This window comes from Sapajus apella, unplaced genomic scaffold (genome assembly GCF_009761245.1).
Source record: "Sapajus apella isolate SASKATOON/1434 unplaced genomic scaffold, GSC_monkey_1.0 scaffold74, whole genome shotgun sequence".
NCBI lineage: Eukaryota > Metazoa > Chordata > Mammalia > Primates > Cebidae > Sapajus > Sapajus apella.
This window is the reverse complement of record NW_022437014.1, coordinates 9,788,037-9,801,460: the sequence shown is the minus strand read 5'-3', so window position 1 is coordinate 9,801,460 and position 13,424 is coordinate 9,788,037. Positions and strand designations below refer to the sequence as shown.

At 51.5% G+C, this 13,424-nt stretch overlaps 1 protein-coding gene across 4 annotated transcripts in view; it reads left to right on the top strand.

Moving 5' to 3' along the window:
• The window catches only part of MAPKBP1 (mitogen-activated protein kinase binding protein 1), a 53,349-nt gene that overhangs the window by 28,701 nt on the left and 11,224 nt on the right, over positions 1-13,424 (top strand). For 3 of the 4 annotated variants that reach the window (XM_032251225.1, XM_032251224.1, XM_032251228.1), the window contains 10 exons: positions 7,181-7,243; positions 7,476-7,533; positions 9,095-9,265; positions 9,621-9,758; positions 10,015-10,197; positions 10,428-10,445; positions 10,723-10,883; positions 11,540-11,729; positions 12,238-12,384; positions 12,604-12,779. In XM_032251225.1, coding sequence (XP_032107116.1) covers positions 7,181-7,243; positions 7,476-7,533; positions 9,095-9,265; positions 9,621-9,758; positions 10,015-10,197; positions 10,428-10,445; positions 10,723-10,883; positions 11,540-11,729; positions 12,238-12,384; positions 12,604-12,779 — 1,305 coding nt within the window. The remainder of the gene's footprint in view (positions 1-7,180; positions 7,244-7,475; positions 7,534-9,094; positions 9,266-9,620; positions 9,759-10,014; positions 10,198-10,427; positions 10,446-10,722; positions 10,884-11,539; positions 11,730-12,237; positions 12,385-12,603; positions 12,780-13,424) is intronic. The other variant, XM_032251226.1, reaches the window with a different exon arrangement.

The window sequence follows — 13,424 nt, the reverse complement described above, 5'->3', positions numbered from 1 at the left end:
TGAGTCAGTGAGTGAGTGGTGAGTGAGTTTGAGGGGCCAGAACATTGCTGTACACTTTACAAACACTGTACACTTGGCTACATTACATTTATTTTAAGAACATATTTTTTCTTCAATAATAGATTAACCTACTCACTGTAACTTTCTTACATTATAAACTGTAATTTTTTTTGACTTCTTGACTCCTATAGTAACACTTAATGTAAAACAGAAACACAGTACAGCTCTACAAAAGTATTTTCTTTTTTTTTTTTTTTTTTTCCTGTGACAGTGTCTCCCTCTGTCACCCAGGCTGGAGTGCAGTGGCACAATCTTTGCTCACTGCAAGCTCTGTCTCCTGGGTTCAAATGATTCTCCTGCCTCAGCCTCCTGAGTAGCTGGGATTACAGGCGCCCACCACCACGCTCAGCTAATTTTTGTATTTTTAGTAGAGACAGAGTATTGCCGTGTTGGCCAGGCTGGTCTTGAGCTTCTGACCTCAGGTGATCCGTCCGCCTTGGTCTCCCGAAGTGCTGAGATTACAGGTGTGAGCTACCATGCCTGGTCCGGAAGTATTTTATTTATATCTTATTCTATAAGCTTAAATTTTTTCTTTTTTTTTTACTTTTTAAACTTTTTTTTTTTAAAAAAAAACAAAGACACAAACACACATGTTAGCCTAGCACATAGAACTACATAGGGTCAGGATCATCAAGATGTCACTCAGTAATGGGAATATTTTAGCTTCATTGTAATCTTACGGGACCACTGCCATACATGCCCTTCACTGTTGACCAAAATGTTATTATGTGATGCATGGCTGTACTTATTCTATGCCCAGGCACTTTTTAAGCACTTTATATGAATTATTTAATACTCTGAGCAACACTTTGAGGTTGGTACTATTATCACCTCCATATTTTAGAGGAGGAAATTGAGATTCAAAGAGGTTAAGCAGACCTGGTGCGGTGGCTCATGCCTATAATCCCAGCGCTTTGGGAAGCCAAGGCAGAGGGGATTGCTTGAGACCAAGAGTTTGAAACCAGCCTGGGCAACATAGTGAGAACACTGTCTTTACGTAGAAGTAAAAATGAAAAAATTAGCTGGGTGTGGTGGCATGTGCCTGTAGTCCTAGCAACTTGGGAGGCTGGGGCGGGAGGATTGCTTGAGCCCAGGAGGTCAAGGCTACAGTGAGCTATGATCACGCTACTGCACTGCAGCTTGGGTGACACAATGAGACCCTGTCTCTTAAAAAAACAAAAAAGATTAAGCATTTTGCTTGAGGTAACATAGCTAGTGTGTGTATTTGGGTTCTAACCTAAGTATGACTGTAGGGCTGTGGTTGTGAAAATGGCACAGGGTCGGGGAAGACCATACTTGCTGCTTATTTTTAACAATTGCTTTTCCCCTAAGCTGCCTACCTGCCCTTTGAATGAGAAGAGCCCAATTTATGGGCAGCTGAATCTGTGTCAGGGAGACTTCTGCCCCTGGGTTTAGGGTCAGTGTTTTTCCCGAGTGGCCCTTGGTGTTTAATGGCTGCAGTAGGGGTGCTGTGGGAGCCTCCCGGAACAGCAAGCTGATGGAAAGACCTCTCTACTGGATAAGCGTGTGCAGCCTGCCTCAGGGGAATTCCACTTGTTCTTGCCTCTGCCTGGGAAAGCCAGGTTCTGTCTTGTTGCAGGTAGGGCTGGGGCTGGATGTAGCATAGGCAGAAAAGGCCTTGGGGTGCTACTTGGTGCATGCTGAGCCCTGTGTCCCTGCCCTGGGGAGTGTGGAGTCCTGCCCGCTTTCTTCCTCACACACCCCTGGGCTCTAGGCCTGGCCTTCAAGGGCGTGTGCTTATGCATGTTCATGGGCAGGTCTCAGCCCAGTGCCTGTGCCTGGGAGTCATTATCCTTCCAGGTCGTGTAGAGGCTTCCCTAATGGAACCTCTAGTAGGTTTTCTGAGTGTCTGTGCTTGGCTTAGGCCAGTCCTGGGCAATGCCCTTAATCTGTTCCCTGAACTTTTGGTTTCTCAGAACTTCAGTTCCTCTGTGTGAATGGCTTCTCGCTGTGTGTTTGAGTTTTGCTGTGTCCTAGAGCTCCCTGATGTGGTGCTGTGATGTTGGGGGCCACCAGAGCCTGTGTGAGCACAAGCAGGTTCTTCCCTCCCTCCTCGTCTCCCGCTTTTCCTATCTGATCATCCTAACGCAGCCCCCAGCCCGCGCGCTCTGGTTCCTCCTGTGTCTGTTGCTCTAGGAGCCAGCTCAGGTATCCTAGAAACAAGAAGAGAAACAAAACTCAGAAAATGCTCTGAGGCCCAGAGGCAAATATCAAACCGAAACAAAGTTTTCTGAAAGGAAATGAAACAGCACAGGGAAGGAGGGTGGGCAGCCTGTCAGGCAGAGGTCGGTAGGACTCAGGCCGAGCGTGGAGCCTGTCCTGGTGCCTCCTGCATCTCTTCCCTGGAGTTCGCCCATGGCTGTTGTTTCCCCACGGGAAGCCCTTTGCCAGAGTTGGCCAGACAGTCCCTTTGAGAGACTTAGTTGAGTTGGGCCTTTCCCCAGCTGGCTTGGTGGAAGGTTGATGGGCGTTTGAGCCCAGCACAGCCCCTGGTGCCCATGCGGCGTCAGCCAGTCCTGAGAATGGGTTTCTCCTGGCTCCCATGCCAGAGTGGCCTGGTGAGTGCTCTGTATACAGCTGCCCCTCTTCTGCTGAGATGGGAAGTGTCCTAGCAAGGTGATGGGTGTAGCTGGCAGCTAAGAAGAGACCTCTTGGTTGCTTTAAGTGGGGAGGAGAAGAGGGAAACCCTGCTCTCCTGAGAATGCCCTCCATTTACCCAGCCCATGTTAGAATTTATGCTGAGATCCTCAGCTTCAAAGCACTGCACTGGGTGTGACAGAATCCTCCTCGTGAACTGTATTCAGTGACACCTGAGCTGAATGAGGGGGCACAGAGCTGCCTTCTTATTCTCTGTAGGACACTCGCCAGGGATAGTAGAGAGACCAGGGACCTCAGAGAAGAAAAGGCTGGGACTTGGTACCCAGGATCACGCAGCATGTGAGCAGACAGGCCTGTGACCTCATGTTCTGCTCTTTCCACCACCACGCTGCCCTCAAGCATCAAGCAGTCCTAAATGCCTGAGGTATGGGAGAACCATGGACGGCTCCCCAGGGCCCTGCTTCACACGCTGCTACCCAGGAGGTTCCTTGGCAGCCAGGACTTTGAGATCTTGCAGCCAGTGACTTGAAGATATATTCACTCATTTACAAATATTTACTGAATGCCTATCTTCTAGGCCCTGGGAGTTTAACAGTAAGTAAAACAGAAATACCACCCTCACAGAACTGGCAGACTAGGGTCTGAAGATAGATCCCCTCCCCTCAACGTAAGTCATATGGAATATTACCAGTTGATGTGTACTTTGGAAACAGTATAAGCAGTCGCAGTGCTGCAGGAAGGGTTGTAATGATAAATAGGGCTAGAGGGCGACTTTTGAGCGAGGCTGGAAGCCCCTTTGGTATGCCTCTGTGAGTCACTCTCAGACTTTACCTGGTCTGGAAGAAAAACATTCAAAGGCCCAGGGTCTCTGGTTGGATCTCTTGTGTCCTGCTCTCTGTGTGTTCTGTGCCATGCGTGGCTCATCCCATTGGGGGATGGAGAGTGGTGGGAGGTGGATCCTGTGGGAATCCTGGGCTCTCTGTGGTAGCAGCAGGCCCGGACCTGTGTCAGGAATGGGACTGTTGAAGGCTTGGCCCTTCCTGGGCAGTGGGCCCAGCACCTGGCGCGAGTACTCCACCACATGACTGCCCCAGGTTGAGACCTGGATGGACTGAGGCCTTATACCCTCCCCGTGAGAGTGAGCAGCCGCTCTGCACCCTCAGGTGCTGAGTTGCAGGACTCAGCTGGTTGGGCCAACCCAGCCCTTGGCATGTGGTGAAATCCCAGCCAGCACTGCAGGAAGGACTCACCCAGCTGGGCAGGGTCAGGGGATGTGGAGGGAAAGACTGATACAAACCAGGCCCTGCCCTCCTCTCCCTGGCTGACCTAGGAACTCGCTCAGAGTTCACCAAGAAGGCTGAGAAGGCTCCTTGCTGCTTTTGAGAACAGGTTGGATCTCAACAAGCCAGGCACACAGGGAACCTTGGCCATGTTGCTTTCGCTTCAGCATCTACGTTACCATCCCTGCGTGTGGAGCTTTGTCCTTTGGAATCAGGACCTGATTCCATCCAGCAGCCTTGCTGCCTGGTGGGAGAGGTTGTCCCGCCTTCTCTGCGAGGTGGGCAGAGTCCTTGATTGTCTGCTTCTGGCAGTCAGGGGGCGTTCTTCTCAGGTTTCTTGGGGCCAGGGAGTCTCAGGGTAGGGCCTGGGACCTCCATGGCACTGTAAGGTTTTCCTGGGCCTTTCAGGCTCTCTCTTGCTGTCTTTTTCTTTCTCATGTTGAATGGCTTCCAAATAGAAATACTTAAGTGATGAGCTCTTATGTGGTCCCTTTTCTTGCTTAGCTCTTCTGTGCCACACCTGAGAATTTCTTAGGCTATACAGGGGCCAGGCGGGGTATTAGAGGACGGAGAGATCGCCTCATTGCCTCTAGCCAGCCATCCTTCCATCTATATACTGTTCCTGCACACATGCACGCTCCATCCACCCACCTCCTTCCACCGTGGAGCTGAACATAGGAGGAGGAGACAGGATGTCGTGTCCCAGGAAGACTGAGTTTGGATGCAGTGACATGAAAAGTGTTTTAAGCAGTCCGATGCACTGCCCTTTAAAGGCCAAAATGCTGCTTTGGGATGAGAATTAAGGCAAGACTCATAAGATTGCACATAGAGCCCAGTTTTTCTGGATTTGGCATATGGTTGGCTGGATTATGCATCGAGTCAATTCAATTAGATCAACTCTCAGCTGAAGCCCTCTACCATGGTTCCTGTGTAACGAATCCAAAAGCCAGGGAACTTGTACCCATTCAGACTAGAAGCCTTTGCTGGAGAGACATGCCTGCAGAGGGCCTCAGGTCAGCACAGATTGGAAGAAGGTTCAGAAAACATTGGTTAACTACTCAGAACTTTCTGAGCTCTGAATTCATGATGGTGGCGGGCCTGGGGGTATTACTTTTTATACGCTGCATAAAGTATTAAAATCTAAATAAATCTGGCTGGGTGCAGTGGCTGACACCTGTAATCCCAACACTTTGGGAGGCCAAGGCGGGTGGATTACCTGAGGTCAGGAGTTCAAGAAAAGCCTGACCAATATGGTGAAACCCTGTCTCTACTAAAAATACAAAAAAAGTAGCCAGACTTGGTGATGGATGCCTGTAATCCCAGCTACTCGGGTGGCTGAGACAGGAGAATTGCTTGAACCTGGGAGGTGGAGGTTGCAGTAAGCTGAGATTAAGCCACGGCACTCCAGCCTGGGTGACAGAGCGAGACCCTGTCTCCAAAAAAAAAAAAAAAAAAAAGAAAAGGAAGGGCTGAGTAGGGTGGCATGGGCCTGTAATCCCAGCTACTTGGGAGGATGAGGCAGGAGGATTGCTTGAGCCCAGGAGTTCAAGACCAGCCTGGGCAACATAGTGAGACTTTGTCTCAAAAAAAAAAAAAAAGAGAAAGGAAAAAGGAAAGAGTAGGAAATGGAGAAAGAAGGAGAAATAAAATAGTGAGGAGGAGTTGGCAGATTTGAGAAGAAAATGATGTGGCCCAGGAATTCCACAGCTGTTGGTCAGCCTGGCAGTTCTGGGCATGTCTGGTCACATTGGAGGTCCCAGTGTCCCCGAATTTGCATATTGAAGTGGTTTATTGAGCCCAAGATGCTTAGCATTCACTAGCAGCTTGCACCCACCTCTCTTCAAGGTTCCAGCCAGTAGTGGTGTTCAGATACAGGGGCTACAGTAAGGTCCCACTCGGGAAAGGTCTGGGGGAAGTAGCTGTCCGCCCTTTCCCTCCTCTCCGCCTTTCCTAGTTGCAGGCTCTAGGCTTGCTCCTGTCTGCTAGTTCAGTGCTAATGAAGAGGTGAGGCAGAAGGGGTAACGGGCCAGGGCCTGCTGATGGCCAAGAAGCCTGAGGAGAAGCTGCCTAGCTATTGGCCTTTGGCTTCTTGCCCCCAATTCTTACTACCCAGCTTCCCTCTCCGGAGCTGCCTCTGGAAAGGCAGGACCTGATTCCATCCAGCAGCCTTGCTGCCTGATGGGAGAGGATGCCCCCGCCTTCTCTGCAAGGCGGGCAGAGTCCTTGATTATCTGCTTCTGGCAGTCAGGGGAGCTCTTCTCAGGTTTCTTGGGACCAGGGATTTTCAAGGTGGGGCCTGGGACCTCCGTGGCACTGTAAGGCGATCCTGGGCCTTCTCAGGCTCGCTCTCCCTGTATCCTATCTGACTGAGCCTCTCTGCTGTGTGGCCCCATGCCTGGCTTCCCACTTCCTTCCTCACTCAACACATGGAGGGTGTGGGGGGCCAGCTCTTGCCAAGTACACACATGGGTACAAACAAGAGGCCTTACATCTTAAGGCACACATGCTTGATATACGTACGCGTGGCCCCAAGCTTGGATACAGGCTGTACACCTGAGGCCTGCTTTGCCCAAATCACATTTCTTCTTCCCTCCTCCGCCCCTTCCTGAGGTTTGCACAAGGGCTGTGGGATGGCCTGTGTTCCTGCTACCCTTCGTGGGTATGACCAGAGATAGAGCTGGTATTTAGGGACCTGGTAGTGGGGACCGGCTTCCAGGGAGCCCTTTCACCCTCGTGGGGCTACAGAGATAGGCTCTCTTGGATGGGGAAAAGGAGCAAGAACAGGTTGCCAGAAGAAAGCAGTGGAGGCTGGGTGCAGTGGCTTGTGCTGTAATCCCAGTACTGTGGGAGGCAGATCACTTGAGCTCAATAGTTCAAGACTAGCCTGGGCAACGTGGCAAGATCCTCTCCCTACAAAAAATACAAAAATTACTGGCATGGTGGCACACACCTGTGGTTCCAGCTACAAGGGAGGCTAAGGTGGGAGGATTGCTTGAAAAGTCACGGCTGCGTTGAGCCATGTTTGTACCACTGCACTCTGGCCTGGGTGTCAGAGTGAGACTCTGTCTTAAAAATAAAGGAAAAAAAAAAAAGCAGCAGAGCCCTTCTGAGCTCTCTTTGCCCAGCTCCCTCTGCTGGGTGACCAGAAGTCCCGGGTGGCCTGGAGGGCTCCTGGGGAGCTGTGGTTTGGTGCTCAGCCTGGTGTCTGCTCCTCTCCTCAGGTGTGTAGTTGTGTTGTTCAATCCCCGGAAACACAAACAGCACCACATCCTCAACAGTTCCAGGTAAATGGGCCTGGGTCCTCGGGATACCTCTTCCTTCTGGGGGCTGTGAGAAGGGCACTGTCTAGAGTCTCTATGGCTCTGGGGGCTGGGACCCGGTTGGGCCCTAGGGCCAGATGGAGAAGTGCCACATATGCCGTTGGTGTCTGCTGGTCTCACCTCTGGAGAGGCTGGGATAGAGCTAGGCTTATGCCAGGCTGCCAGTGCCCCTCTGAGCTTGCCCCATCTCTTGCAGGAAAACCATCACCGCCCTTGCCTTCTCCCCTGATGGCAAGTACTTGGTCACTGGAGAGGTGAGTGAGGAAGAGGGCTGGCAGTACCGTAAAGAGGGCGGGTGGCCTCGCCTCAGCAGAGGAGAGCTGCAGTCCTAGGCCTGCTGTCACTTTGGCTTCTGAAACAGACACCAAATCCTGGTTTTCACTGTACCTTAAAACAGTGGTTCTCAAGCTTTAGTGTACATCAGAATTACCTGGAGGGCTTGTGAAAGCAGACCTCGCTGGGCCAGTCCTCAGAGATTCTGATTCTGTAGGTCTGGGATGGGGCTCCGAAATTTGCATTTGTAACAAGTTCCAAGATAGTGCTGTTTGCCACTGGTCAGGGAAGTGTGCTTTGGAAACCTCTGCCTTAAATATTCCTTATCCCCGGGGGCCCCCTGCTGGGCTCAGGAGGAACACCTCTGTCCCAGCGTAGTCTTACTAGGGGCAGACCTGAGTGGTAATGGCTCTCAACGCCGGGTGCCCATCAGAACCATTCAGGGAGCTTTGAGCAAACAGAGGTACAGACTGCCCAGAGATGCTGAGTAAAATCTGGGGCCGCTTTCTCCCTGATAATCAGTGTTGCTCTCGGATCTTTGTCATATTTCCTCTGTTCCCTGCCCTGTATAGCACCCCACTCGACTTTTGGTTGATGGGGAAGGGATGGTATCCAGTAGCTGAGGAGGCAAGGGCCCCGCTGTGGAAGGCCAAGCGGGGGTGGTGCTGTATGCCTGTGGAGAACTCAAGAAGTTGTTTGGTACCAGCCCTAACCCTGTACGTGGGTGCCCTTAGTGCCAGTGGTGACGAGGGATTGAGAAAAGGAAATAAAGACAGAGACACAAGCGTAAATGTACAGCAGGGTCCAGGGGACCAACGCAAGCATGGGAACTGTTGGCCGCAGCACTGTGCTCCAGACACTTTTATTATGTGCATAATCTCATAGATCTTATGGGCGTGGAAGGGGAGGGTACAGGGGTGTCTAAGATAGCCTGGCGGAGAGCACTTGAGATCCTTCTAAGACATGCTGCACTAGTGCTCTGAGTTTACCACTGATTGCTATCAGGGTGCGGCTGCATCAGAAGTATAGCAGAGGAGGAGCCACCCGCACCCAGTGCACCCAGGGGCTTTTGTCAAGGGGCATTGAGGACATAGAGCAATCAAAATCACTCCATATTCCGAGAACCTAGGCAGAGCCTGAGGCGTTCGGTGATCTCTGCCCTGCAGGGCTTTTCTCCTCCTTGCCAGCTCCCATGCGGAGGTCGCCTCCCTTCTCAGAGATCTTTGCACAAGCCCATTTTATGAGACCCTCATGCAGTCCCCATGTTGAGAAGGCGTTCATGGGACCAGAGCAGTATTGCCTGCTCTGCAACCACCCCTGTATTCCCTGGTATTACTGAGCTCTCAGATGGTCTTTACCTTAGGCCTCCTGTTGCCACTTGGTTTCTAATTAACTGCACCAATAATATAGTTTAGTTCAGCGTATAAACTTCAGTCTGCTCTGAGCCAAGTAAGCTTATAATTATTTAGCTAGAATTAACATAGGTCTCCCCCTGGCCATCTTGACCCACAGAACTCACTTCCGGTTCTTGCCTCCCTGCAGAGTGGGCACATGCCCGCCGTGCGGGTTTGGGACGTGGCAGAGCGTAGCCAGGTGGCCGAGCTGCAGGAGCACAAGTATGGTGTGGCTTGTGTGGCCTTCTCTCCTAGCACCAAGTACATTGTCTCTGTGGGCTACCAGCATGACATGATTGTCAACGTGTGGGCCTGGAAGGTGAGTGGCTGGGTGGGGTGGCCTGGCAGCCTCACAGTGGTCAACTGTCAGCTGGGGAGGCAAGAGACTACTGACCTGCACTGCTCCATCCACCCCACTGAACCCTTCTCATTGTAGAAAAGGATTTGAAGCAGAAAAGAGCAACCGTGTAGCCAAGCATGCTGGTAGAAGGGGGCTAGCTTTATACCTTACAAGGTCTTGCAGGAAACGAATCTTTTCAGCTCCTCTAGAAAGGGATTCTTTCACTACCCCTGTTTTTCAAGTACCAATTCTAACTCTCCTCCATTCTCTGAGTCACTATCTTCTTAGCTACAAGAGACAGAGCCTTGATTCTTCCCTTTGGTATCCCCTCCAGAAAAACATTGTGGTGGCCTCCAACAAGGTGTCCAGTCGGGTGACAGCAGTGTCCTTCTCTGAGGACTGCAGCTACTTTGTAACTGCAGGCAACCGGCACATCAAATTCTGGTATCTCGATGACAGCAAGACCTCAAAGGTGAGGTGCTGAGGCTAGGAGTAGCCACCAGGGCCCTGGCCAGGGCCTGCTCAGCCTTCCCCAGGAGCTCTGCTTCACCTGGGCCTCTCTGCATCCCCAGCAGTCCTGCAGAAGTTTTGGATGAGCCAAATGCTGTCTGGGCTGAGGAGCAGGCTGAAAGAGCAAGGGGGCCTGGGGGTGTCCCCTCTCCTGGGGCCTGGTTTGCAGGGACAGGCCCTGGAGTGGATGGGGGGATAACAGTGGTGTGCCTCCACAGGTGAATGCCACTGTGCCCCTGCTGGGCCGCTCAGGGCTGCTGGGAGAGCTACGGAACAACCTATTCACTGATGTGGCCTGCGGCAGAGGGAAGAAGGCGGACAGCACTTTCTGCATCACGTCCTCGGGGCTACTGTGCGAGTTCAGTGATCGGAGGCTTTTGGACAAGTGGGTGGAGCTGAGGGTAAGTACCTCCATCCCCAAGGGTAGGGTCAGCCCATATCTCAGTTCAGGGGAGAACTAGTGCCCAGGGCTTCAGAGTAGGGGCTAGGCCCTTATTAATACATGAGATCCCAGGAGAATGAAGCTTGAGGGAGCTAGAGCTTGGCCCAGTTCCAGCCCTTGGCGATCTGTATAACTGCCTCCTCTCTGCTCTTTCTGTCTCTCTTTCCCCTGCTTTCCTCTTCTGCTCAGAACACAGACAGCTTCACAGTAAGTGGTGCCTGCACCTTCCTCTCTCTCTCATGCTGTTTCTTTCTCTTCACTGGGCTTTTCCTACTGGATCCTCTGGTGCCTTAGAAGAATCCCTGATTCCTGTCTCCCGGCTGCACGGGGCTGAGGGGCTCAGAACGGAGCAGCTGGGCGGTTTTTCCCTTGCCCCTGCCTTGGCCGGTCCCTCCTCTTGGCAGGTGACTGTTGATGGGCGGGGAGGAGAGACTACTGAGGAGTGGGCAGATGGCCTTGCTGAGCTGAGCCGCTCTGCCCGCAGACCACAGTGGCCCACTGCATCTCTGTGAGCCAAGACTACATCTTCTGTGGCTGTGCTGATGGCACCGTGCGCCTTTTCAACCCCTCTAACCTGCACTTCCTTACCACTCTGCCCCGACCCCATGCTCTGGGGACAGACATTGCCAGCGTCACTGAGGCCAGGTGAGCTACGTGGGCCCCATTCCTCCATTCGTAGCCTTGCCCCTGTCCAGTCTTTCTTGGCAGTGCTTCAGGGAGCAGGTGAAGAGTGTATTGATGACCCAGAGATGACTGGGAACGCCTCTTTAGACAGAAGAATTTGGGTTTATTGGTACTCGTTGCAACCAAGGAGACCCCACACCGTGGAAAACTGTGGAGAGTCTCAGGAAGTGGGTGTTGAAGGGGCTTATGGGATTTAGATAATATCTAAGAGGTGAAGGAAAGGTATGGGGCTGAAGCCGTATGTGGTAAAGAAGCCGCCGGCAGTCATGTAGATGGGAAGGGTGGTGTTCGGTCATTGCTGTGGTTGGTATAGTGATCTTGTTTTTATCTGTGCACAGAGTAGTCTTGTTTTTGTTTTGCCCCATCACAGCCATAGAATCCCCTTGTCTAACATTGGTGTTCTGTGAAACTGTGTTCACCTGAACACCGTGCCCAGCAGCTAGTGCCAGGTCAAGTCCCTGCTGATGGCTGGTAGGGGCTCCTTCCTACTCGCAAGCAACTTACTTCCAAACCTGCGGGTCTGGGAGGGCTCCTCGCACAGCACCCCTCCCATTGCGGATCGGCTTCCCGTTTCATTCCCTCCAGTCTCACCCTCGTGCCCTGTCCTTTCCCTACAGCCGCCTCTTCTCTGGAGTGGCCAATGCCAGGTATCCAGACACCATTGCCTTGACCTTTGATCCTGCTAATCAGTGGCTGTCTTGTGTGTACAACGATCATAGCATTTATGTTTGGGATGTGAGGGACCCCAAGAAAGTGGGCAAGGTGTACTCGGCCCTGTATCATTCTTCCTGCGTCTGGAGCGTGGAGGTATGTGGGCTGGCTGGCTGGAGACTGGCCAGGTTGGCTGGGATACCATTTGGAGGACAGAAAGTAGGGATCCCCAAGTGTAACCTTATGTTCCTGCTGCCTCCCTGTTTCTCTAGTGACTTCCCTGTGAGAGATCCTGGGGACTGAGTTTGCATGTTACAGGCTTCCCCAGTGTGCCCCATTCTTAGTTTTGCCTCAGTGATCTTGGACAAGTTAATGAACTTAGCCAAGCCTCAGCTTCCTCAGTGTAAAATGATACTTGATTCACCTAATTGTTGTAAGAATAAAGTGAAATAATGTAAGTGGGAGACATGGAAGAGTGGCTGGTAGATAGCGGGTGCCGGGTTAACATGCTTCCTCTTGGTCATGACAAAGAGGATATACCAGTTATGGCCATGGCGAGCTCTGGCTACCATTCCCTCTTCCATCCCATTCCCTTCCATCTCCTTGGGTAGGCAGAGGACTGCTTCCGAATGGAGGCCTAATTGTGTTCCCTCGGCCCTTTCAGGTCTACCCCGAGGTCAAGGACAGTAACCAGGCCTGCCTGCCCCCCAGTTCCTTTATTACCTGCTCCTCAGACAATACCATCCGCCTGTGGAACACAGAGAGCTCTGGGGTGCATGGCTCCACCCTGCACCGAAACATCCTCAGCAACGTGAGCCTGAGGCCGTGGGGCCCCCACCGCACCCTCAGTGCCCCCATCCCCACAGCTTCTGCACCTTGATTTTGGGAACTGGGCCCCTAGACCTTGGCCTTCTAGCCCTCGTTTGGCTGTGTTCTGTGATCCAAGGGTTGGTTTTGCTCAGGTTTCTCTCCTCTCGCAGCTGTACTGGTCAGGCCTGCCTCATCCGCCTCTTCTAACCTGTTCCACTAGGACCTCATTAAAATCATCTACGTGGATGGGAACACCCAGGCTCTGCTGGACACAGAGCTGCCTGGAGGGGAGAAAGCTGATGCGTCCCTGATGGATCCCCGTGTGGGCATCCGCTCTGTGTGCGTCAGCCCCAATGGACAGCATCTAGCATCTGGGGACCGTATGGGCACACTTAGGTAATGGTAGGCCCAGGGTGGGTACTGACTGCCTCTCATGGTGCAGAGTCAGGTATTTAGAACTTTAGGGAGAGTTTGACTCAAAAATGTTGGACCACAAAATATTTATCGACAAGGGAAAGATAATAACTTTACAATGAGTAAACCTATCAGAAATCATCTTTACCAAGTGATTAAGATTAACATCCTCGTATCAACATCATGAAGCCCACGATAGGATGTACTAAGAAGGGTGTGACAATGTTTCTGTGGTGTTCTTAACAAAAATGCATAACTCAATATAAGTATGAGAAAACATCTGACAAACTCAAATTGAGGTACATACCACAGAGCAATCAGTACTCTTCAAAAGCGTCAAGATCATGAAAGGTCAGGAAAGACTGAAGGACTGTTAAATACTACAGAAGTCTAAGGAGAAGAAACTCAATGCAGTTTGGACTCTGGATAGGATCGGGGGTCAAGAAAAAGGACATAGTGGGAAAACTGGTGAAATTTGAGTGAGGTTTCTAGTTAATAGTATTGTACCAAGATAAATTTCCTAGTTTTGATAATTGCACTATTGTTAGGGAAAGCTGGGCAAGGGAAATATGGAAGCTTTCTATTCTTTCAGCAACTTTAAACCTAAAAGTTGAAAAAAGGTACGGG